Source organism: Chinchilla lanigera, unplaced genomic scaffold (genome assembly GCF_000276665.1).
Source record: "Chinchilla lanigera isolate Chin_1 unplaced genomic scaffold, ChiLan1.0 scaffold00084, whole genome shotgun sequence".
Classification (NCBI taxonomy): domain Eukaryota; kingdom Metazoa; phylum Chordata; class Mammalia; order Rodentia; family Chinchillidae; genus Chinchilla; species Chinchilla lanigera.
The window spans coordinates 8,026,744-8,051,728 of NW_004955485.1; the positions used below are offsets into that span (position 1 = coordinate 8,026,744).

Below are 24,985 nucleotides of genomic sequence, written 5' to 3' on the forward strand. Positions count from 1 at the left end.
ATGGTCACAGTCTGATTTGACTGGAGTTTCCCTTTTGGCTCTAAGCAAAGAGCTAAAGCCCCTCAGTTGGTCTTCCACTTCCAAATCCCTGGGAAAGGGGTGTTTCTTCAGAGGAAGCAGCCCACAACACTCACCTGTGAGGTTAGTGGATAAGGAGGTGGGCAGCTCTGAGGTTGGTGTGACTTTGGTCATATGACGTGGAGGCCGGGGAGATCTCTTCTGTTTCTTCCACTTGGACGAATCACTCATGCCTCCAGCTCTCATTTTCAGCTGGAAATATCACACCTCATTAGCACTCTACTCAAACTAAGACTCCATCCCTAGAAATCTCTCTTTAGTCCTTCTGGTTCCTAGGAAACTGCCTCAGACCATCCGATTACATTTCTCCTCCTCAAACTTGGCTACTACACTTGCCACTTTTCAGAGTGGCATGGAAGCCTCTGTGTGGAAGGTGACATTCTGTTTCTGGGATGGTTCTCACTCTGCTTCCCTGGGTTCTGGGTGTTCCATTAAGCAGGAAATCCTGAGTCTTGTACATGATGCACAAGCCTCTTGCAGGAAGGGTAAGGGTAGGGGATCTTCTGCCCAGAGCCTCAGATCTACAGGTCCACTGACTCCTAGGCTTTCCTGCTCAACTACTCTGCAGCACAGCCTGTTACTTCTAGCTCTTACCCAACCCTGACAGCACACTCCAGTGGTGGTGGACCTATAGCACGCGTGCTGCAGCAGGCTGTTTGTATCACTGAAAGCTCTAAAAGGTGGCCATCACTAGCCTACTCTTTTACAACACTCAGCTTTATTGCAGCTGTCAGCACTGGGTCTAGACAATATATCCCTTTCTTTCTGGAATTTCTGCATTAAACTGTGAAAGACTAATTCCTTGGTATTAGGAAAGGAGTGGCACCCCAGTTTATTTGTGGAGTTAAGAATGGAGGGTCATGTCATGCTGTTGCTCTGCTCTCTGCCGCTCCCAATTTTGGTATTCCAGTGAGACCTCCTGTCCCTCTCACTGTTGGTCTTTCTGGATGGATTTTATTTGTTTGTTTGTTTTTGAGACAGGTTTTTGTTATGTATTCAAGCCAGCCTCGAATGCACTATGTAGCCCAGGGTGGCCTTGAACTTGCACCAATCCTCCTGCCTCAGCCTCCTGAGGGCTGGGATTGTAAGTATGCGTCACTACACCTGACTTCTAGGTGGAATTTAAAAAAAAAATTGTTCATTTCCTTTTGATATTTGAGGACAGGCTCCCTTCCTCAAGATCCCCCCAAACTCAAAGCCTGGGCAAACTTTAATCCCTTACTTGGAAACCATATAATTCTTCCTTCCCTGTCCACAACTCCTTCCAATAAAGGAGAGAGGCCCCAAAGTGGAGTCTTTCCAGCAGCTCTTAAGAAACACAGTGGCAGCCTCACACTGGGTTCACGTTTCTTGGACCTGTACTCAGATGCCTAGGATTTTCAAGTACGTTGAGCACAGTGGCTAAACAGGAATCAGAAGTATGCTTTCCCCAGGAGCCACCGGAGTTCAGCTGGACTGAGTTCACGGTAGAAAACATAATGGGAGAAGAGTGAGCCAAACATACAAAAGGGCAAGAAGCCCAAGAGATCAGTAAATGAAAACAAGGACTTCAGTTTTTTTCTGGCAATCGTCAGAAGGTACTAAGGCAAGGTACTAAGAACTGGATCCACTTTTATGGGATAGCCTTTCCCTCCAGGAGAACATCTTTCTCTCTGCTCCAGCTCTACTTTCACAGAGAATGACAGTCACTTACTGACAGTCCTCCTATATTAGGATGGGTCTTTCCTAGTTCCTTCTCTATCTTCTGCAAAGCCAGCTCCAACCTGGTCATTTCAATCAATGTTCTTGGCCTTCTGGCTGGAGTAGGGACCAAGAAGCTGCCAGTTCTCACAAATGCTTCAGCTTTTATAAAGTGTAGTATGTTCCCTGTCCTAAGGTCTGAAGATGCAGGGAAGGCATGTGTTCATGGAACCCTATACCACCTTATCTGTACAACTTTGTATTCCAAAGGTCAGCACAAGCTTTACAAAAAAAGAGCAGATCCCCAGTTCATTATCATGGCAACATGCTGAGTAGCCAGTGAAGAGAGCTGCAACTTGAGATATCTAAGCACACAAAGGAAACTTGAGACAGTGCATTCAGACAAGACACAAGCCTTTGGACGTTGAGCTAGGGACACAGACTCAGACACACACACTCTCCAATGACCTCAATGTCCATAAAATCAACTCTCGTATGAACACCTTTACGATAGATATCCTAGACATCTACTCCCTTCTCTCTCTCCTTCCTAAGGCATGGACACGGGGTCATCTTTAGCTTCCATTCCTCTCCTAATCTCCCCTGCATCTGGACTTTTAAAGGACAAAGGTATCTTTGCAATCTCAAAGTATTCCCAGGACCCTGGACTGTCTTGGGACCTTGTTCTTTTCTGTCAGTCTAGAGTTATAAACCAGAATGATCTCTTTAATGGTACCAAGAAATAAAAGGCCCCACTAGATGGACTGCCTCTTCCCTCCAAACGCAGTTCAGATTTCCAGGTTGACATGAGAGAGGGAAAGGGTAGAAGAGGAAAAGGGTGTCTGTAGCTTCCCCAGAAAGGGTAGATCGTAGGCTTCCCCAGGAGACAACAGCAGGACCTAGGCTCTCACTATGTTTTACGTAGGGTTTCCTCTTGCCTCAGACAACCAGAGGCCCCTAGAGAATTCCAACACTGTGAAGCTACAAGCACATGCAACTTTTCCAAAGCAAAGCTGCTGTTACCGGGCCAGGAAGGGGGTAAGTTGTGCTCTACATAATGGAAATAAATGGGACCTAGATGTTAAGTATACAAAGTTAACACTTAAAGAAACAAATAAAGACAAAAGGAGAAGGAGAGGGAGAGAGACCTTGAGGTTCTTAAAGAGAAGTACCCTCTCTAACTGGTTCAGGGCTTTGGTCTGCTCCCCACTACTTAGTTCCAGTTTGTTGAGGAGACATGGAGAAATCTGTGAAAGACAGGCAAATGCATGATTTAAACAGAATGAAGTAAACTCAGACACATGCCAACAGGGCACAGGGCAGGAAGGGGGATGAACAGTAGGGGACAGGGAAGGTCAGGTGTGTGCCCTAAAGAGCCAAGGGTCATCTCCATGGGAAGAACCTGTTAGGGCTGCAAGCAGAATCTTCAGAAAGCCAGGGTTCAGTTTAAGATAGAAAGGGGCCATGCTTCTGACCATCATTCTTTTCCTAGTCGTTTGAAAACACTTTGACCTGCAGTCTAGGTTGATTTATGTCTGTTTTTGAGACAGAGTCTCACTATGCAGTTCAGGCTGGCCTTGAACTCACTATGCAGCTAAGCTGGCCTTGAACTCATGGTGATCTCCTGCCTCAGCTGCCTAGGGATTTATGTCTTTAGTAGAAAGTAGAACAAGTGTAAGCCCAGCCTACTCCAGTATTAGGATAGGATCTGGGGCATAGACTCTCTAGGATTCCTATCTGCTGATAAGGCTGTGCCCTGAGGGGATGGCTAGACTTTCATCTTTATCAACAAACATTTTAAATCCAGTCCAATGGGCCTCACCTAGTTTATATGAAGGACTGGCTCACCAGTTTATGTGGCGGGTTAATAAAAAAGGCAGAAAGGAAAGTTGGGGACAGAGAGGTAGCCGGGAAAGAATAACTTTCTTCCTAAAGGAGTGAGAGCTGGATTCTGGGCAGAACTGTCTAGGCCAGTGGTGGAGAACACATGGCCCGTGTGCTGCAGCGGGCTGTTTGTAGCATTAGAAGCTCTGAAAGGTTCTCCGTCACTGGTCTAGGCACAGGCACATCTTCACTATGCAAGGGAACCCCACAGCACTGCTGGGAGAGTAAAGCTTAGGTAAGAGACCAGAGGTCCTCACATCCTACCTTCTTCATGCTGGTCCCCATATAGTTCTTGGGTTCTTCTTTAAATTGAGGTAACCTATAAAATAGAGAATCCCATGAACTGTCATTGGAATAATGACAACTGTCCTCCTTTACTCCAGCCACAGCCAAAGGTGCTCTAGACCAGAATATCCATGTCTCTTACGAAAAGCTAGTTATTCTCAAGAAGCAGATAATTTCGTGTGTGTGTGTGTGTGTGTGTGTGTGTGTGTGTGTGTGTGCGTGCACATGCATATGTATGGTACTTGGGATTGAACCCAAGGAGCACTGAGATATATTCTCAGTCCTTTTATTTTCAGAAAGGGTCTCACTAGGTTGTGAGCCTCCTGTCTCAGCCTCCATTGTAGCTGGGATTACAGGTGTGTGCCACCATGCCTGACCTAATTTCTCCCTTTTCAGAGCTTCATCAAAGAGCCACAGGACTGAGGCAAGTGTGGCACAGACCGAAAAGGTAGTCACTAAGGCAAGGTTACTAAGTGCCCATGGGGTATGGAGGCTCTTTTCATCCTTGCAAGTACTGCTGAAAGCCAAAAGATGAGAGGGCAGTGTATCAAAACCCCAGGAGACTGAGCATAGGGCAAAAAGTAAAAAGCAGGCTGGAGTTTTAAAACAAGTAAATTTGAGCCTAAGGAGTAAGTCCTTCTCTGCAGCAGGTTCAAGAGCCATCTAGCCTGCTAACAATAGGGATCCTTATCTGTACATCTGCAAAAGAGAAATCCCAGGGAAAGTGTTAAAGTGATCACTTCAGTTCTTCTCCAGCTGAGTTTATTGAAAGGAGGTGCAGGAAATAGCAGGTGGGTCAGAAACCTGCGGAAAGTAACCATTTTGGTTTGCTGGGGACTGAGGGGCTTGTCCGGATGCAGACCTTGAAGTGCTACAGTCCAGACAGTCCTGGGTAAACCAAGGTGAGGGACAGCAGATCAGCTCTCACAACTGTTGTTCACCCTAGCCTTGGCCTTCTCACACAGAAATCAGTTGAGCTCTGGTACCTCAGCAGCCTGTTCTAGGAACCCCTAAGTTTGACTTTCTGTCTGGGTTCTCTTTCCCAGCTTCTACCTGTATAGAAACAGACACAAGTTTGGGAAGCAGAACGAGATCTGTCAGCCTAGATAAAATAACTCTCTGCCTCCTCCCGAGGCTAAGCCAGCTCTTTCCTCCTCCCATGCTCAGTAACCCTGGGCCCACAGAACTACCCCTATCCATAATCCCAGTGGCCTCTGATGTGGCTGTGGGGTTGGCCAGGTCCCTGAAGTGGCTATGTGGAAGCAGGCAGACTCAAGAGGCCTGGGCAGCCGGGCTGAAGCAAACAGCAGCAGGTTTACCTTGTGAAGAGCAGCTGCACCATGTCTACGAGAGTGTGCTCTGCGGATTTTCTCAATAACTCTGCACAGGCAAAAACAAATAACACAGGTGTCATTACTTGCTGTGCTATTATCAGGAGGCTTCTCAGAGCAGACTCCCCTCCAAACCTTGTTTACCAAGGATTATGCCAAACTTATTAAAACCAGCTCCAGCTCAGCCTGGCAGCCATAACCTTACTGGCCCACTAGGTGACACTACTGAGTCAGAAAAAAGGGGTGCTATAGATGTGTGCTCTGAGGCTGCAGGCTGGTCAATCCCACAAACCCCAAGAGAGAGGGATTTGTGCTGGGACTGAGTCACTCTGGACTCCATCCCCACCCTGCCCTGGCATGATGGGTTGAGGTCTCTATTCCAGCACCACAACAGTCTAATAGAGAGTCTTCTAGATCCCAAAGGCTCTGCAAGGTAGGCAGTGGGAACTTCTGAGTCTTCCATCTCTCAGGCTCAGAGATTCAGCCTATGTAGATACACAGATACTGGCCCCAGGAATGGTAAAAGAGCCAGTAGTCAAGCACCTACCACTAAGCCTCATTTCAAAGCAGATTCGGAAGCAAGACTGCATGATCTCACACACAGATTCATTGGTAAGGTGAGCGCCCACGGGGGTTAGCAACAGAGTCCGGAGAACCTGAGCAGGAAGAAAGAGGAGATACTGTGGTTAACAAGGTGGCGAGAAGCAGACAGGTTACCTGCGGAGAGGGAAGCTGCCTAGCGCTCCCTCAGGCTCCTAGGAGAAGTCTCCTAGGAAAGTACTCACGGTGGGGTTTTATTTGGGGGTGTGTGTGTGTATGTGTGTGGTGGTGTGGCATTGACACAGGGTTTCACTTTGTAGTTCAGGCTGGCCTTGAACTCACATGGAGCCCTGGCTGGCCTCAAACTCGCAGTGATCCTCTTGCCTCAGTCTCCCGAGTGCTGGGATTATAGATAGGCGCCACTATGCCCACCAGGGTTTATTTTTTAAATTAAAAATATTTTTTCAGTACTGGGGATTGACTCCAGAGCCTCTTGCATGGTAGGCAAGCACTCCACCACTGAGTTATATCCCCAAGCTAGAGACACATTGTAAAAAAGAAGTTAGCAAGGATGCTGACCTCACTTCTACCTGATAAGGGGTCTCCCAGAAGCCTAACCTGGGAACTGTTTCTTCACTCTGCATGACCCTTAGTTCAGAACTCATTCCAGCCCTAGCATATGAGCCCAGTAAATGGTACAGATATAGTCAGTGAGAGGTAAAAGAGTATTAAGGGCTTCCGGTATTTGATATCAATTCATTTAGCTTTTAATTATTTTCCTTAGGAAAAGCTTTTACTCTGGGTGTCTGAGATGCTTGTTTGGAAACAAAGTCAGTCCCTAAGCTCCAGTGGAGTCAAAACACAGCTCCCTGCTGCCAGCAGACTCGCATAAGTAGATAGGTAACAGAGCCTGTGGCACCAGCCCTTGGCCATTAGCCTAATTGCTCTTTCCCTCTCACTTACCTGAAGGATTTTCATGAGGACAACTTCATCGCTAGCAGGATCTGTGCCCACAAAACGGGCATGGGTGACAGCATCCGCCATGTTCTCCATGCCCTCTGCTGTGCCCTCATGAGTGGGATCTGCTCCAGGAAAAAAGGACAGATTAAATGATGTGCAAAACAGAGAAACGGAAGACAGCCTGACTACGGATTACTTTGAGAGTCTTTGACTTTCTCCTTTACAATTTCCTAACTTTTTGTTTGTTTTTTGTTTTTTTGAGACAGGGTCTCAGTAACATAGGGTTCAGGCTGGCCTTGAACTCACTATGTAGCTCAGCCACATAGTGTGGTTTTTTTGACACAGGGTTGATCCTCCTGCCTCCGCCTCCTGAGTGCTAGGATTATAGGCATGTGCCACCATGCCTGGCAACCCATACCCATTTTTCAAGACAGGATCTCATTATGTATTTTAGGCTGTTTTTGAACTCTTGGCAATTCTCTTGCCTTAGCCTCCAGAATGCTGGGATTACAGGCCTGTACCAGCATGCCCACATTCTCTTTCATCTTTTATTGATTGGGAAGAGGTTGAGACAGGGTCTTACTACGTATACTTCAGGCTGTCTTGAACTCACTATGTAATCCAGGCTGGCCTTGACCTCCTAATCATCCTCCTGCCTCAGCCTCCCAAGTGTTGGGATTACAGGTGTGCACCACCATGCCTGGCTCTTTCATATTTTATTTTATTTTATTTAATTAATTAATTTATTTATTTATTTTCCCCCACTATCGGGAATCGAACTCATGACCTTGCACTTGCCGGGCAGGCACTGTGCCGCTAAACTAAATCCCCAGCCCCTTATTTTTTATTTATTTATTTTTTTGTCTTTTTGAGACAGGGTCTCACTATGCAGTTCAGGCTGGCCTTGAGCTCACTTTGTAGCCCAGGCTGGTCTCGAACTCAGTGATCCTCCTGCTTCAGCCTCCCGAATGCTGGGATTACAGGCGTGCCATGCCCCGCTCTCCGGTCACAATTTTGAGATGCAATTCCCATGAGGCCAATGGATGGTCACTGCCACCTGTACTCCTATCTGGACGCCACATTACGACAGATCGGATGCCTCCGATTTCACGCTGACAGTGAGCAGGAGTCTTGCTGCCAGCTTAGTTAATAAGGTATTAGGACAGAGGAAGAGACAGCAGGACTGGAGGCTGGCGAGTTGGGGAGAAGAAAGGGAGGGTTTCACCTGTGAATGAGTGAGGAGAAACTAGAGGTCAGACAGCAAGCACGAGGCTGGAAGTAAGCACAGGTGCTGCCAAGGCGGGGGCTCTGCTCCCACCGACACGCTGAACAGCCGCGTGGAGGAGGACTCTGCCAAGGGTCACAAGTGTCTGCGTAACGCCTGGATTGCTCCCTGCAGCCCCGCTCTGCCCTAATGACCATTTTCCCCCACTGTTCAGTCTTGAAAGGAGCATCTGTAGGGACAAGGCACATGACAAAGCTCAGCAAGTGAGACAGAAAGTTGCCCTGAAGGGCATGATGTAATGCTGGAGCACTTGCTACTTTGAAGTAGTAGGCGTCAGAAGACATCTTTGCCATTTTCCCGCTCTTGTTTCCTAACATGAATGGAGTTCCTAAGCTAAAGCTCAGGGGATGACTGAGAAACCTGAGCATTCCTCTTGCAACAATGAGCCACAAGACTTTCACTAATTGTAAATGGTTCTTGTCTTCTGTCTCATCTATCTTTTTCTGGAGTCTCTGACACCTCAACAAATACTTTTAATCTAGGTGTTATGGCTGATTTCTGTAACCCCAGCACTCTGGGAGGCCAAAGCCGGAGGGCTGCAAATTAAAGGCTGGCCCGGGGTGACTCAGGGAGAATCTGAATTTCAAAATAAAAGAAGGGCTGGGGATGTAGCTCAGCAGAAAGGCCCTGAATATTCAATCCCCAGTGACAGACAGACAGACAGCAGACAGACATATACATACACATATACACACCAAAACACAAAACTACAAATCCTCTTTTATCTTACTTAGACCATCCCTTTCCGGGAACCAGGAGTGGCTACATTAGAGATCACAGCGGGAAAGCCAGTTTCCTGCTCCGTAGTTTAATAGGGTAACCCAGCTCTGACTTCTACCACCCTAACTCTTCATGTTTGTCCCAAGCAGCACAGAAAATCCTATACCCTCGGGTCCTTGTCCAAACCTTCCCGTACAGCCCTGACAATCCCATATCCAGGGTCCACACAGGAAAACCACAGCCTTCTCAGAGTTATGTGGCATTGCAGCGCTCACTGGATGGTTTGCTCCCATCTCACAACACTCCCAGTGCTCTGCTTCTTTCCCTTTTTCAGTAATCTCTTGTTAAGGTGGTTTAAGATCTACTGATCTCTTTATATCCTTAGCCCTTGAGCTTAAATAAGTAGCAGAGTTCATTTTCTAAAAAAGTAGGTAACAGTGATGTCTTTAGAGGCACAGGCAGAGTCTGCCAGTGAGTTGGGCAATCAGCGGCACAAATCCTGGTCTGGAAGTTGGGGGGGGCCAAACTGAAGGCCAGTCCTTGAAGTAGGACCTAGGATAATCCCAGATACCTTGGGCCACAGGACTGAGTGGTGAGGGGCAGTTTCTTCCAGGAGGGCAGCCTAAACAAAAGATTGTTTGGTTTGTACTCAGTGGGCCTGGTCTTTCCAAGACCACTTACTCAATGTCTTCCCTGTCAGGCCACTCTAGAGCCAGCTGCAGGGAAATTTGCCAACTTCACCTCCTTCCTTCTCCTTTTCTTATGCCCACTACAATCACCACCTCCAGCATTCTCCTTTCCCACCACAGGAAACCTCAGCGACCAGCTGGCCTGACATCTCCAGCGACTGGCCTGTATGCCAAGGGCAGGAAGGGGAGAGAACACCACTAAGAGATCAGAGAGAAAGGTAGGGAAGGGCAGCTGCTGGGGGCTGTGAAAAGGCACAAACTGTAGGTGGTGCTCAGGGCAAGGCTGAAAAGTGTCTAGGCCTGATTTTGTTCAGGGAAATATGAAACTGGAATTGGGGTGCCTGTAGAGACTGATGCACATATTCAGAACATGGTAGGCAGTCAGGACTCCTGCTTATGTTCCTGAATGCTTTAGCTAAGCAAATGTAACTTTCTAGAGAAGACAGAGGGTGTTCTTACTCTGAAGGGAAGGCCACTGCTTTTCTGGCTAGCTACAGCCTGACCCTCATTTTTCCTTGTCTCCCTACTTAGAAACAAAGACAGCTGCCTATTTTTTATGTTCCTCATCCTTGCACATGGGTTGGTAATAGAAGAAAAGGAATTTAGGATTCTGAGTGACAAGACCAACTTAAAAGAAGAATCCAAAAAAAAAAAAAAAAAGACACCACAAACAAATTCAGAAATCAGCTATAGACTGGGTGAAACATAACCTATACTGGGAACAAAGATTTGCAATACCTTTATACACACTGGGCTAATAGCTCTACTATACAAAAATACTACAAATTAAGAAAAGTGACAGTAAAAGGAGAGGAAATTAAAACTTTCAAACTTAAGAAAATAAAAATAACAAAGTAATAGTGTTTAGCAGGGTGTGGTGGTGCACGCCTGTAATCCCAGCACTTGGGAGGCTGAGGCAGGATCATCATTGTGAGTTCGAGACCAATCTGGGCTACAAAGTGAATTCAAAGCCAGGCTGAACTGCATAGTGAGAGACCCTGTCTCAAAAACAAAACAAAAGTGTTTATCTACCAAAATAGTACATGTGCACATACACACCCTGATAATATTTAGTGCTGACGACAGTGTGGGGAAATGAAAATTCTCAAATATTGCTGGTGAAAGTGTAAATGATGCAATCTCTTGGGAAAGCAACCTAGTAGTACCTATAAAAATGTGATATGCATATGCCCTTTACACCAGAAATTTTAAACTCAGAAATGTTTCATATAAAAGTAAAATTAGTAAATAAAGATATATGAATAAGCATATTTATTTCAATGTAATGTATAATGGTTCCAAAAAGGAAGCAATCTAAATATTAAGTAGTAAGGGAATAATGAAATGAATTGTGTTTTAACTATACTATGGGAATTACACTGTTACTAAAAAGAAAAAAAATACTGGGCTCAGGGGAGGAAGAAAAGGGGACCACCTACTGCTTAATGAATGTAGTTTCTTTCTGGGGTGATGAAATGGGAAATAGATGACAGAGATGTTTTGTTTTGTTTTTCAGACAGGGTCTCACTGTGTAGTCCAGGCTGGCCGTGAGCTCACTATGTAGTCCAGGTTGGCCTCAAACTCACAGCAATCCTCCTGTGGCAGCCTCCTGGGTGCTGGGGTTACAGGCATGCGCCATGACACCCGACCTGTTTTTGTTTCTTGAGACAGGGTTTTATCCTGTAACTCAGACTAGCCTTGAACTCAAGCCGGTGGAGATGTTTGTACAACACTACGACACTGTAATTAATGCCACTGAATTATACAAGTAAAATGATTAAAAGGGCAAATATTAACATTCTATATTTTACAATAAAAATGAATAAATCAGATGGGTAATTACATCAAATACATCTACCTTAACACTATTAAGTGAAAAAAAACACATAGCATATAACCTTTTTTCTTTTTCTTTTTTTGTTTGTTTGTTTGTTTTTTCAGGTACTGGGAATCGAACTCATGATCTCGCGCTCACCAGGCAAGCACTGTACCACTGAGCTAAATCCCCAGCCCCCACTTTTTCTTTTTAAAATGGAGTAGTAATTCATATTTTCTTTCTCTCTCTCTTTTTTTTTTTTTTTTTTTTTTTAGTAAATCATGTTTTCACATGCAGGAAAAGAGTCAAACCAAGCTAGCAATACTGTTTTTATCTTTACTTTTTCTTTCCTTTTTTCGTTTTTTGTTTTTGTTTTTCTTCCGGTACTAGAAATTGAACTCACGACCTTGCGCTTGCCAGGCAGGTGCTTTGCTGATGAGCTAAATCCCCAGCCCCATACTTTTTCTTTTCTTTTTGAGACAGGGTCTTGCTATGCACTTCAGGTTGGCCTTGAACTCACTTTGTAGCCCAGGCTGGCCTTGAATTTTACATCTTTTTTTTTTTTTTTCCCCCTCCGGTACCGGGAACCGAACTCACGACCTTGTGCTTGCCAGGCAGGCGCTTTGCCGCTGAGCTAAATCCCCAGCCCAAAGAGTTATGTTTTTGTTTTGTTTTGTTTTGTTTTTTTTCTGGTGCCGGGAACCAAACTCAAAACCTTGCGCTTGCCAGGTAGGCGCTGTACCGCTGAGCTAAGTCCCCAGCCCCGAATTTTACATCTTTATTGTGTGTTTTCATAATAAGTCTGCATTATATTTGAAGGTAAAAGTTTTCAAATTAAGCAAACCAAGTCTCCAAGAGCACTATGCCCTAACTCTCTCCAAAGCATAGTTAGAGAAACCAGGGCAAACCTCTCTCCCAGTCAGTTAGCATGACAGGTGACCAGTAACAAGCCTACTTCTCTTCTACAAGGAAAAAGGGAGCTGGGAATGATTTCCCAGTTTCACCAACTCACTGCTAAAGGCCAAGCAGCCATCCTACGAAGCCTAAGCCTTACCTATGAGCGCATAGGACAGGAACTTATTGACAGAGGTGAGCGCCAGTCCCGTGATAGGGCCAGTGGTATCTTCAGAACGAATCACTTCCAGAAATGGTCGAAGGAATACATTGGGCTCAATCTCTGACAGCTCTGCAAAGAAAAACAAAAACAAAAAAACCAGAAATGAAAAGAAACTATCTAGTAAAAAGTTAAATCTTGAAAAAAGCCCTCAATGGGTTACTCTGAATCCCTCTGATTACTTTGAATCAAGTCCCAGGCACTATATCATTTTATCTATTAGATTTTCAGTATGTAGCTCTAAAAGATTAAGAATTTTTTTTTTCTCAGTACTGGGAATCGAACTCACAACCTCACGCTTGCCAGGAAGGCACTTGTGCCGCTGAGCTATATGCCCAGCCCAAGATTAAGAATTTTATACAAGCACAATATTTTAAAGAGTTAACGGTAAAACTGTTAAGATGTTAATTGTGTTATATACATATTTTGTCACAAGTTTTAAAATTGTTCTTTTGTATCATCAAATATTGAGAGTCAGTTTTCCATGTCCATTTCACTACCCTCCCAAAATACACAGGTAAACATCTTGGGTACAGCCAACATGGCTAAAGAAACCCAGGTTGGGCACCTGTCTTTACGTCTTTTGCTCTTATAGTCAAAGTCACTTCAATTACAGAGAGTGCAGCACAACCCACGAGGGTAGAGAACCTTAATAGTAGTCCCTGTCCAAAAACAGCCAAAATGAACAAAAGGATGACCAGTTTGTTAGTCATACAGGCAGTCTGTAATCTTACAAGCTCTTAACCACTCTCAGCTTTCTTTTGGCCTGGATTTCAGCCTGGAGTAACCAGAGCACTAACTGTCCTCTCTGGATGAAAAAATAAGGCTCAGGTAAGACATATGAGCGGCCTCAAACCATACAACTATATGGTTCCAAAACCTTAAAACAATTGCTTCTGCTGTACCTAACAGCGAGCACCTAGTCCACAATTGACAAGATTTCAGTTCAAGCCGAAGAAACCATCCATTGGACTTGCTCCCTACCCTGCTCAGCCCATAGTTTAATTTGTTTTTCTAGACCCTGCTGTGCTTGCATCTCTCAGAGCCAGTTCCTTAAAAGGCTTCCTAAGTAGGCCAGAAACATTTAGGGATGTGATTTAGGCTGTCCCAAGTTTAGGAACAAAAGGAAGCAGTTTCCCCAGCACTTTCATTTTCATGCAAATATACGGAGCTTCTTACTCAATTCCTCCCAACCTTCTCTGTAGGTAAACATTCCCTGGGCCCGGCTGTTCCTCAGATTAATGCTTTAATTAATTGGCAGATTGGGTAGCATTTTTCAAGCTTCTCTATAACGGTCCATGATCATATCAGCTGTGTAAAACCTGCTTTTCACCCGCCACTCTGTCCACCTAGAGATGCATAATTTGTAGGAAAAAAAAGAGAAAAACCTGTGTGTGTGTGTGTGTGTGTGTGTGTGTGGTTGCTGGCAGTGATACTGTTAGTGCAGGGTTGACATGTAAGGAATATATTTGGGAAAAATGAAATGTATAACACATTTTAAAAAACACATTAAAAAATTAAAAGCACACTAAAAATGTAAAGTCTAGTCTTGCTGGTTTAGAAACATAAATATATTTTGTACAACATGGTCTGTCATTTAAAAAATCGTCATATTTGTGTATTGGAGACATGAAAGTCCAGATGAAAAAAAATCTTTGAGAGTAAGGAGAGGGAACAGAGATTTTCTGTTTTCCTTCAGTTGCTACAATTCTACTTGCTTCCTGTCTTTCTGCATGTGACAGATCAGGGCAAATTACAGCTGGAGTCCACACTGTCAACCTCATTTTTGTTGTCAATTTGGTAAAACTGACTCTTTTTTATGACTGACTCATAAAGTTCTACGCATTTTAACACACGTGTAGGTTTGTGGAACCACCACCAACAGGCTACAGAACAGTGTTGTCACCTGGAGAACTCCCTCTGCCCTCCCTTTGTGATCATAGCCACCAACACCACCACCACCACCCGCCCGCCAGGCCCGCTTTCCTTCACCGTGGTTGTATCAAGAAGCTCACGTGAAAGCGATAAGACAGTGTGTAACCTTTGGAGACTGGCTTCTTTCACTCCACTGATGCCTTTGAGAGCCGTCCAACTGTTGCACTCACCAGTAGTTTTGTTTCCTTTTACTGTCGACTAGTATTGCATGGCGTGGACGTACCACCGTTTCCTTATTCATTCACTGCTTGAGGGACACTGGGTTCTCCAGTTGGAGGCAATCGTGGGTAGAAGTGCTGTGAACATTGGACTCCGGTTTCTGTGTGAACACAGGTTTTCATTTCTCTGGAGGTAGTACTGAGGAGTGGGACTTCTGGGCCAAAGGGTGTGTGTTTCCCTTTACTGCCAAGCTGTTTCCTGGAGGAGCTGCTGTACCGCTGTGCACTCCCCCTGCATCCTCTGCAGTCCATTGCATTTTCAGTATTTTTAATGGGAGCCCATCGAGTAGGTGGAGAGCGGTATCCCCACTGGTTTACATTTGCCTTTCCCTAATGGCTACTGATGTTGAGCCACTTTTCTTGTGCTTACCTGCGAGCCACAGACCTTTTTGGCAAGTGACGGGTCTGTTCAGGTCTTTGTCCATTTGCAATTAAATTGTTTATTTTCTTACTGTTGAGTTTAGAGACTTCTTTATTCTGTATTCAGCTCCTTTACCATTGAAATAGTTATTTGCAGATATTTTGCCCCAGTCTGAAGCTGGTGTATTCATTCTCTTAAGAGTATTTTCCATAGACTAGACATTTTAACTTCTTTTTTTGGTACCGGGAATCGAACTCGGGACCTTGCGCTTGCCAGGCAGGCACTGTGCCACTGAGCTATATCCCCAGTGCTGACATTTTAACTTTTGATGGAGTCTAATTTATCAATATTTATTTTACGGATTATGTTTTGGTATAATGTCTACATTTGCTCTGCCTGATAATCCCAGGCCACAAAGACTTCTCCCCTGTATTTTTCTCTTTCCTCTAAAAGGTACAGACAGTACCACGACCACCGTGTACAAATGAACATCTGGGTGTGAGACTAAAACACCACATCATTTATAAACGCTCCAAATGAAATAAAATGCTATAAAGTTCGGATACAAAGTCGAACAGAACACATAGAGCACCTGTCTTCACAAAGCTAAAACAGAGGACTTATGTTTTTCAACCTATGATCCATTTATTGTTGTTACAGTGCTGGAGATTTTACCCAGAGCCACCAAGAAAGGAATCTTCAGTGTCACCCTTACTTGTCACTGACCGAGAAAGAGAGGGAGGGAGGCAGAGGGAAACTGTAAGTCTAGGTAAAAATGGGGGTTGGCTCTCTAGGTTCAACCAGTGATTGCCAGGAGCATGAGAGAAACTCACACTCGAGAAACTCCTGTAGCTGCAGCTTCTGCTCCTAGCAGGGAACCAGTAAGAACAGTTTGAATTTAAAGAGTACCACAAACCGGATTTTCAATTCAGAATCCTGGTGAGATGTTCAGATGGACCTCTAAAACAGTGCTTCTCAAGCTATTTGCAGTATAGGGCCAGGTTGGTTTTTTTTTTCCTTTTTTTTTTTTCTTTCTGTTGATCCATTCAGGTCTATAGTTTTATAAACTACAATAAAATGAATTACTAGAAAATGAAATTAAGGACACTGGTACAATGCATGAAATAAAATGTGCAGTAAGTATAACTAAGATATTATTCTAGTTCTTTTGCTCAGAGTTCTAGTCCAGTGGTCTTTATGCTGGTAACAATTTATTTTTAAGCTTTAAATAAATATTTAAAAAAGTTAAAGAGTAGGCCTTCTACCTTAGACCTACAATAGTCCTAAACTGGAAAAGAAATATAAGCTAAAGATAAATACCAAGACAACTGGTGGTTATTATTTATGGTATAATTTGAGATAGCTCTTTTAATTTTTATGTATTTCAAGGTATACACAGTATCAGAGAAAGGAACATGTTTTCCTGTTTCCTGCCTGGATCAGTGGTCCTGAGACTCCTGATAATCCACTGACTCAATCATATTTTTGGTGTGAGGGCTACTTCCAGAGCCTCCAGAATTCTCCAAGAGTTGTCTGTCTGTCTGTCTGTCTGTCTCTGTCTTTCCTCACCTCCCCAGCACTGGGGATTGTACCTAGGGATGCTCTGCCACTGATCTACATGCCCAGGTTCCCCCTAAATTCCCCAGACTGGCTTTGAACTCCCAATCCTCCTACCTCAGCCTCCAGAGTACTGGAATTACAGGGGTATGCCATCACTGCCCTCTTCACTGAAATACTCATCCTCCTTTAGTATAAATCAGATAAAGATAATAACAGCACCTACCACCTACTACCTTGTGCCATGCCCCTACTAATTGTTATTTTGAGGATAAAAATGATATTTAAAAATGATAAGTAGATGTACCCTACCAGTTAAGATCATAAAACTAGCTATGGTAGGAACGGGAATCAAATCCAGGTTCATCTAGCCATTAATTTTACTGCTTCCTATGAGGCTAGGACACAAAGGGAAGTTTCTGTGTCCTAGTTCCTGGCTTGGCCTGTGTGTGGACTGGACTCAATGGTCTCAATTTAGAAGAGTGAGAAGAGCTGCCAGAGTCCTTCAGAAGAAAAGTGCCATGCTGCTGCTTCTAGTAAGGAGGCTAAGCAATTTCACAACCAAGGAGACACCTGACACCCCAGCCAAGCGGCCAAAATTCCCACCCCTGGAGGCCACCAAACTGAAGGCACAAACAGTGCAGTAAACAAAGAGTGCAGATGAGGTACAGAGGAACTCTGAAGGTGACTAGCCTGTTCTGGGATGGCAGGGCGGCAGCAGGGATAAGGAGGGGAAATCCAACCCCATGGGAGAAACAACCCTTAGGATCCTGCTAAGATCAAACCTAGGTCCAACATCTGTTCAGTCAGTGCCAAATTACAATAATGATAAGAATTATTAAACTATTTCTAGAGAAGCTCTAGGCCCCCTCAACCCAAAGCAAAGTGAACCTTTGGAAGTTTGACTTCTTGGTGTGTTCTGCTCATACTTTGCTCAACTCCCGATATTATAACATAAAACAGAAGTTCCAAACTGGCCCAATGTCAGTCTGCACATCTGCTGTTGTTCTCCAAATCTACTATCTTCTCATGGTAAGAGGACATGACCAAGAGGGATGAACCCTGACACCTTAGTCTCCTGTTGGAGGTGCTGCTCTTTCCAATAACGCAGGTCAAAATATGTCAAAGGCCTCAACGCACAGCCTCAAGCACTGCCCTTGGACCAGAGAACGCTCTTCCGGCCTAGAGGCCAGCGGCCTCTATCCTCCCAGGAGGCTGTGTGCTCTGGCCTACAGCAGCCTTTTCTCATTTGGCCAGCACTGGGCTGGCACATTCCTGAGCCAAAGTGCACACATAAGCTGCTTTCCCTGGTAGCAGAGCTCTTCACTCCTGAGTGACTCTTATCAGGGGCAGTTGGGCATTCTCAATTGGATTACCCTGACAAGGAAAAAGGCCTGCAGTTTATTATTTCAACACCACTTGGCTTCAGAAATGCCTGTCTCAACCTCTCTGCCCTGAGAGTCTACTTCTCCCTTCTTGCTTTCTAGGGGATCACTGGTCTGCCCTCATCCTCGCTCTTTATCCTGCAAACACTGGTCCAAGTCCCTGGAGACAAAATGCTATCCTTGACAAGATGGATCATGTCTAATAAGCTAATGAATCAGAGTCATAACAAAGGAAGTCTCCTTAACTTTTAAAAAGTGTCGACATTTTTATTTCCAGGGGCACAGGACAACATTATTTGAGCAGAGAACTTTGGTTTTTGGCTTTTCTGTCTATGCTAACACATCCTATTTTAAAAAAATTTTGTGTACTTTTGTCTTTTTGAGACAGGGTCTTACTCTGTAGTGTAGGCTGGCCTTAAACTCACTATGTAGCCCTGACTGGCCTCAAACTTGCAGAAATCCTCCTGCCTCAGCCTCCTGAGTGCTGGGATTATAGGCATGCACCATCTCATGGTTAGAAGAGAGTGTTAGTTTCTCATACTCTACTTCTGACTACGATGTCCCCAGAATAATTTCTTATAAAAGCCACAGATTGAAAACAATTCACAAATGGAATTTCTGAGGTACACAAATTCAGTAGGAAGGGGCTGTGTTCTTTTCAGTCACTAGGGAACATTGAAAGTACTGGTTCAAAGGATGACCAGAACTCAACGCTGGTGAAGACAGAAGCGTGGAGTATCTGCCACATCTCTCCTATCTTCATTAGCTTCAAAGATTTCCAGAGCTATGAATGGCCAGGTAGGGATTTAGGCTTGGTTTCAGAAACTGATTCCAGAGAAAAACTGCCAAAGACACCTCTCACAGAGCTGTAGTTCCCAGCTGGGCTGAAGGGTCAAACCAGAGAGGTTTTTACAACCCTGCTCTATACAATACGAGAAAGGAAATAAATTCAGTAGGCCCAGTCGTGGTTCTGTGACTGATCTTGGGCGAAACTGCCTCACTTCTTTGGGCAGTAGTTTCCTCAAGGACTGAGATTTCCTGGGACGGAATGGGTAATAATTTAACTAGATTCTTTAAGGCCCCTTTAAAGTCCCAAAACTTAGGAATCTAAGTGCACAGTTCACAGGGAGTAAATGTACACAAATGCAGACAATCTGTCACAAAGGCAGCCGCAGGGGAAGGCAAGTCTTGTCTGAGTAAGCTCCTGACAGTATCTCCCCTTTTTTCAGCTATCACCTAACAGTTTCCCAGATCTGTTTCCTTTTTTCAAATAAATGCTTAGCTTCTCAAAGTGCTTCTAGACTTGGGAAAGTACACATGGAGGGAAGGGATGATTATCTTTGACACTGTGACTTTTTTATTTTTGGTGGTACAGGGGATCGAACTCAGGAGCACTGTAACACTAAGCTCCATCTCCAGGACTTGTTCTTTTTTGAGACAAGGTCTCACTAAGTTGGCTGGGAAGGTCTTGAACTTGTAGTCCTGCTGCTTTGGCCTCCTGAGCAGCTGGAATTACTTGTGTGCCACTGTACCCAGCTTGATATTATAACTCTTGGGGAAGTAAAGTATGATAAGAGCTTAATCACGGCTACATCTGGGTACAAGGTGGGCCCATGGGTCCATGTAGAGCCAGCAGTGGAGAATAATGATACCAAGCACTTATACTACATTATAAGAAAGGCAAGTTAGGGGCTGGGGATACAGCTCAGTGGTGCAGTGCCTGCCTGGCAAGTACAAGGTCCTAAGTTTGATTTCAGATACAAAAGAAAAAAGGTAAGTTGTTTCTACACTGGATCCTTTAAAAACCCTTTGGAAAATTGTACTCACTTTTCAGGCTGATCTATTCCTCAAAGACTAATACAACCTGTTATGTATTTATTTTTATTTTTTTGACAGGGTCTTGCTATGTAGCACAGGCTGGCCTAGAATTTGTGGTGATACCCCTGTCCCTGTCTCCTGAGTGCTGGGGTTACTGGTGTGAACCACCACACCTAGTCCAACCTGTTCTTTATAAATCAGAAAAACAAACCATAACACACTCTGATAAAACAAGATCAGTGCTTTAATTTACACAAACTGGAGTTACACTTACAGTTTGAAAACTCCAGGGATTAGAAATAACTATTTTATATTTCCCCCAACTGTCATTAACAGTAGTTTTGTAGGTCATATTCATGAGGTCCCAGCCTAAGTCAGATGACACAAGAACTCATCTTTCCTTGATGTCTGGCACGAAAAGGTTCAGGGCAACTCAGAAAGAAAAGGGGACTTGCATTCATAATGCTTTCTGGTGAGGACTCCTAGACAGGACCTTGGCCACCTCTCTGTCCCTACAGAACCCTAACCCTTCTTTAGGGAGAAGAGAGGAAGAGGAGGCATTTTTCCCCCAGGGTTGAAATCCCTAACAGCATGTGGAGGCAATAACAGATTGCTTTTAAGAACTCTGCTCCTGAAATCCTCATTTTTACTATCTGTTCCTTGTTGAATGGGGCCACCCTGGTCTGCCTGAAGTTAGATCTAGCTTCCAGTTTAAAAAGTAAGACAGGAAACCGCTGCCACGCACGGTCAAGAACTATCATGGCCCAGAGAAGCAATGACACAATTGGCCCACCATGCGCTAGCCCCGGAGGCCCACCCAGGGACGTGCGTGAATCATCACAACATGGAGAAACTCCTGGGAATACATGCCACCCAACAGGTCTTGCCCCTACCGTTGAGAACCAGAAAAGTCCAGGGTCAGCAGAGGAGCAGCTCCTGAACAAGGACTCAGAGAACACGAGAATACAGGCTATGCCCAAAGACTCAGAGGTCTAGTTGACTGGGGTCACAAGAGCTGTTCAGAAGCTGGAAACCAGGAGGACCTTGCACAATACCTGGGGAGACACCCTGGAAGCCATTCTTCCTCCGACAGTACAGGCTGCGGTGGAGGAGCATGTAGAACTCCGGAGAGGTCTGCACTGAGATTCCTGCTGCCTGTGCTGACAGTTTGGGAGAGGACAATAAGCGGTTGTGGGGTCCTAATGTACTGGGAGGCTGGAGAGAAAAAGCTACAAAAAATGGATTTGCCCCAGATGGCTCACTTGAGATGTTAGTAAGAACTGCCTCCTCAGTATTCTATAGCCGTGATGAGAAGGCAGCCAAGGAGAGAAAACAAAGAGACCCAGAAAAAGCAGCTGCTTTTGCTGCAGCAGTAAGAGAAACAGATCCTAAGTCTGATTCTCGGCGCCCCAAGAAGAACTCGACAACTGCATTCATCTGCTACTACTGTTAAAAGCCAGCCCACTTCAAGAGGAACTGCCCTAAAAAGCCCCCTGGGCCATGCCCTGAATGCAAAGGTGACCACTGGAGACAGGTCTGCCCTCTGAAGCACAGGCCCCAGAGCTCAGACCCATCCTACCAGTTAGCCTAACAGGAATGAGGGGGCCCGGGGCACACTCTGCCTTCTCCCTCTGGCCATACTGTCATCTCCATGGAAGAGCCCCAGGTAATCATGACTAGAGAGGAAAAAGAAAACATCCTGTTGCTAGACACAGGTGCAAGTCTCTCGGTCCTTCTTTTCAATCCTCGCCTTCCTTCCAGCTGTCACACCTCAGTGAAAGGAGTCACTTGGTAAGGAGGTAATATGCTGTTTTTCACAACCATTAGGCTGTAACTACTTGTTAGATCTTTCTTGAGTGTCTCTGTCTTCCTGCAAAACCACTTTGAAGATACCAACATGTACTACAGCAGCCACTGATATTTTCCTACTAATCTGTCCATAACTCTGTAATGTTTACATTGTTCCTACGCTATTTTGTAAATGGATGTATGTTTATTACTATGTGTTTCCTACAACAACTATTAAGAATAGTCAATGAATATTCAACTGGTCACTCATGTATAGCTCTATTTATTTTCTTTAGAAACCACTTTGAAGATACCAAAGTATAGTACAACACCATTGATAATAACCTACCACTTTCGTCTGTAACTCACTATTATTTATCTACTTGTTTTCCTGAGAAACCATCTTGTAGATAACAATATGTAAAACAACAACCATTGATAATATCCTACCACTTTGTAATTCGGTAAGCCTCCCTATTACTATGTTATCCTTCTTTTACTCTTTAAAATAATTTTTAAGAAAAGAAAAAAAAAAGTAAGACAGGGTGGGGGGAAGGATGAAAAGGAATTGAGATACTATGTACATGTCCAGTTCCCCACAATGAGTCAATTATTATGTACTGCAAACATGTACTAATAAAACTAAAAATTAAGCCAGGCGCGGTGGTACATGCCTGTAATCCCAGCACTTGGGAGGCTGAGGCAGGAGAATTGTCTCAAGTTCAAGTCCAGCCTAGGCTACAAAGTGAGCACAAGGCCAGCATGAACTGCATAGCGAGACCCTGTCTCAAAAAGACAGCAAAAGAAAACAAAACTAAAAAGTAAAAATGAATAAAAAGACATGACAAGTGCTTAAGGGCAGCATACACACAGGAATATAATGTATTGTATGACTTTGTCCAAGATGATTCATGAAGCCGGGCATGGTAGAGCATGCCTATGGTCCCAGCACACTGGGAGGCTGAGGCAGGAATATTGCAAGTTTAAGCCCAGCTTGGGGAAATTAAAAAAGGGCTAATGATACAGCTCAGTGGGAAGGCCCTGGATTCAGTCCTCAGTACTTCAAAAACAAACAAACAACAAACAAGCATTCCAACTAATAGCCAGGTTAGACTGCTGCCAAGAGCCTTAACTTACCACAGACTTTGACAATATCTACATAAATTATTAGATATAGTTATCAAACCATACACGGTGGTGCATGCCTTTAATCCCAGCCACTCAAGAGGCTGAAGCAGGAAGATTCCTTGAGCCCAGGAGTTCAAGGCCAGCCTAGACAACAGAGACACCCTGTCTCAAACAAAACAAAATATAATTATTATATATAGGATATTTTAGCCTCCTACTAACTCTGAGAAATAGCATCACTGTCTCCTTTTACACAAATAAGAAAACCAAGGTTCTAAGAGACTAAGTAACTTACCTGAGGCCACACAGTAAATGAAGGAGTTAGAATTTGAGCCCAAGTCTTATTAACTTCAAAGCCAAGGCTCTTTTTTTGTTTGTTTGTTTTTCTCCGGTACCAGGAATCGAACTCACGACCTTGCACTTGCCAGGCAGGCGCTGTGCTGCTGAGCTAAAACCCTAGCCGCCAAGGTTCTTAAACACTGCATTATACTCTTAAATATTATACCATGCTAAGATGACTAAGATGTCAAATAAAATTTTTAAACTCAACTCTCCTAGAATTGAAGTTTTTTTCTGTTCCTCTCCTCTTCTAACCAATGACTAAACACTTTTAGTTACTGACAACAGTAATGGCATACAGATTGTTAGGTTTGCCCAGGTTAACTCCTAATCCACGGATGGAGAATGAGGCTCCTTTAACAAGGTCAGCAGGGGGCTAAATGAGGCCCACGGGGATTGGCCTCACACACAAAGGCCCAAGGACAGAGTGATCCCCGTCTTACTGAGAGCCCCAGTTTGATGTTTATCAGCTCTAACCCGGAGTTCTTTTCCTTCTAGAGGAAATTGGCACATATGGAAAGAAAAGCAATTAGGGTGAGGCCCACAGGAAGCCAGGGCCCTGTACCCCTTCCCTGGTCTAGCTACATATGTCCAAGCCTACACTTACGCAGGCAATTTGAAAGCCCAGGAGAAATTAAAGACTTTTGTTGCTGTACTTCACAACAAAACAATTCACTCCAGCTTCATGCATCCATTACACTTGGAGCAGTTTTTCCATTAAAATTCTTCTCATAATGTAGTAAAAATTTTTCATTGTCAGCAGAACAAAAGAATAAAAAAGAAGAAAAAAACTTGGTTGTTCAATGGCAGCAGAAGAGAAGATTATTGAAGATTATTATCAATTACACCATGTAGGGTTTTCTCTAGAGGCCATGAAGGGGAAAAAGAGGCAAAAAGAAGAAACAACAACAAAAAGAAGAAAATTCTGAATTAACATGCACAAAGTCTACAGGTAATGAATAAGCGTGAAAGGTAGACAGCCAAAGCTCCTGAAGAAGAGTCAGAGCCCCCCATCGCCATATCAATGAGAAGACTCTAAGTATCTGCTCCCTGTCCTTTAAGCATACACAATCCTACTTACTGACCCTTCTCCAACAGCTAGAAATAGTAACTACGGCAGCAGATCATAAATCCTTAGTGACACGAAGACTGAGAAGCCTTATTCTCTTTCAGCTACCCTCATGCTAATGGACTCAAGGGCTTTATGATAAGGGATAGTTCCCATTTTACTGATGGGGAAAACAAAGATATTAAAAGTATAACAATGAGGCATGCTGGCATACACCTATAATCCCAGCACTGAGGAGGCTGAGGCAAGAGGATTGTCATGAGTCAGAGGCTAGCCTGAGATACCTAGTAAGTTTAAGGCCAGCCTGAACTATACAGTGAAACCCTGTGTCAAAACTAAATAAATAAATAAATAAAACAAACTATAACAGATGGACAGCCAGCTATAGTGGCACATGCCTGTAATCCTAGTACTTGAGAGGCTGAGGCAGGAAGGTCTCTGTTAGGTCAAGGCCAGCCTGGGCTACACAGTGAGTTCAAGGCTAGCCTGGGTACACAGTGAGACACTGTCTCCAAAAAAAAAAAAAAAAGTGTCAAAAATGTGGCAAAGACAATTAACCATAACCCCTTGCCACTGCTGCCTCTAAACACATTTGTGAGGTAGAAAGTAAAGCTCATGGGAGCAGCAGTACTCTGAAAAGCCACACTATTTATTCTCTCTTTTTTTTTAATTTTAAAGAGTAAGAGAAGGATAGCAATAATGGGGGGTACCAAATTACAGACAAAGTGGTAGGAAATTATCAATGGTAATTGTTTTACATATTGTTATCTACAAGATAGTTTCTCAGGAAAACAGATAAATAATAGCGAGTTACAGACAAAAGAGGTAGGAGATTATCAATAGTTGTTGTACTATACTTAGGTATCTTCGAAAGAAAATAAATAGAACTATACATGAGTAACCTATTGAATAATCATTAACTATTCTCAATGGTTGTTGTAGGAAACACATAATAATAAACATGCATCCATTTATGAAATAGGATAAGAACAATACAAACATTAC

At 44.0% G+C, this 24,985-nt stretch overlaps 1 protein-coding gene across 6 annotated transcripts in view; it reads right to left on the minus strand.

The window, feature by feature from the left end:
• Positions 1–24,985, minus strand: part of Gbf1 (golgi brefeldin A resistant guanine nucleotide exchange factor 1) — a 119,914-nt gene that overhangs the window by 20,583 nt on the left and 74,346 nt on the right. For all 6 annotated transcript variants that reach the window (XM_005403851.2, XM_005403849.2, XM_005403850.2 and 3 more), the window contains 6 exons: positions 12,323–12,454; positions 6,762–6,880; positions 5,806–5,914; positions 5,247–5,307; positions 3,907–3,961; positions 135–270 (listed from right to left, as the gene is read on the minus strand). In XM_005403851.2, the coding sequence (XP_005403908.1) occupies positions 135–270; positions 3,907–3,961; positions 5,247–5,307; positions 5,806–5,914; positions 6,762–6,880; positions 12,323–12,454 (612 nt within the window). The remainder of the gene's footprint in view (positions 1–134; positions 271–3,906; positions 3,962–5,246; positions 5,308–5,805; positions 5,915–6,761; positions 6,881–12,322; positions 12,455–24,985) is intronic.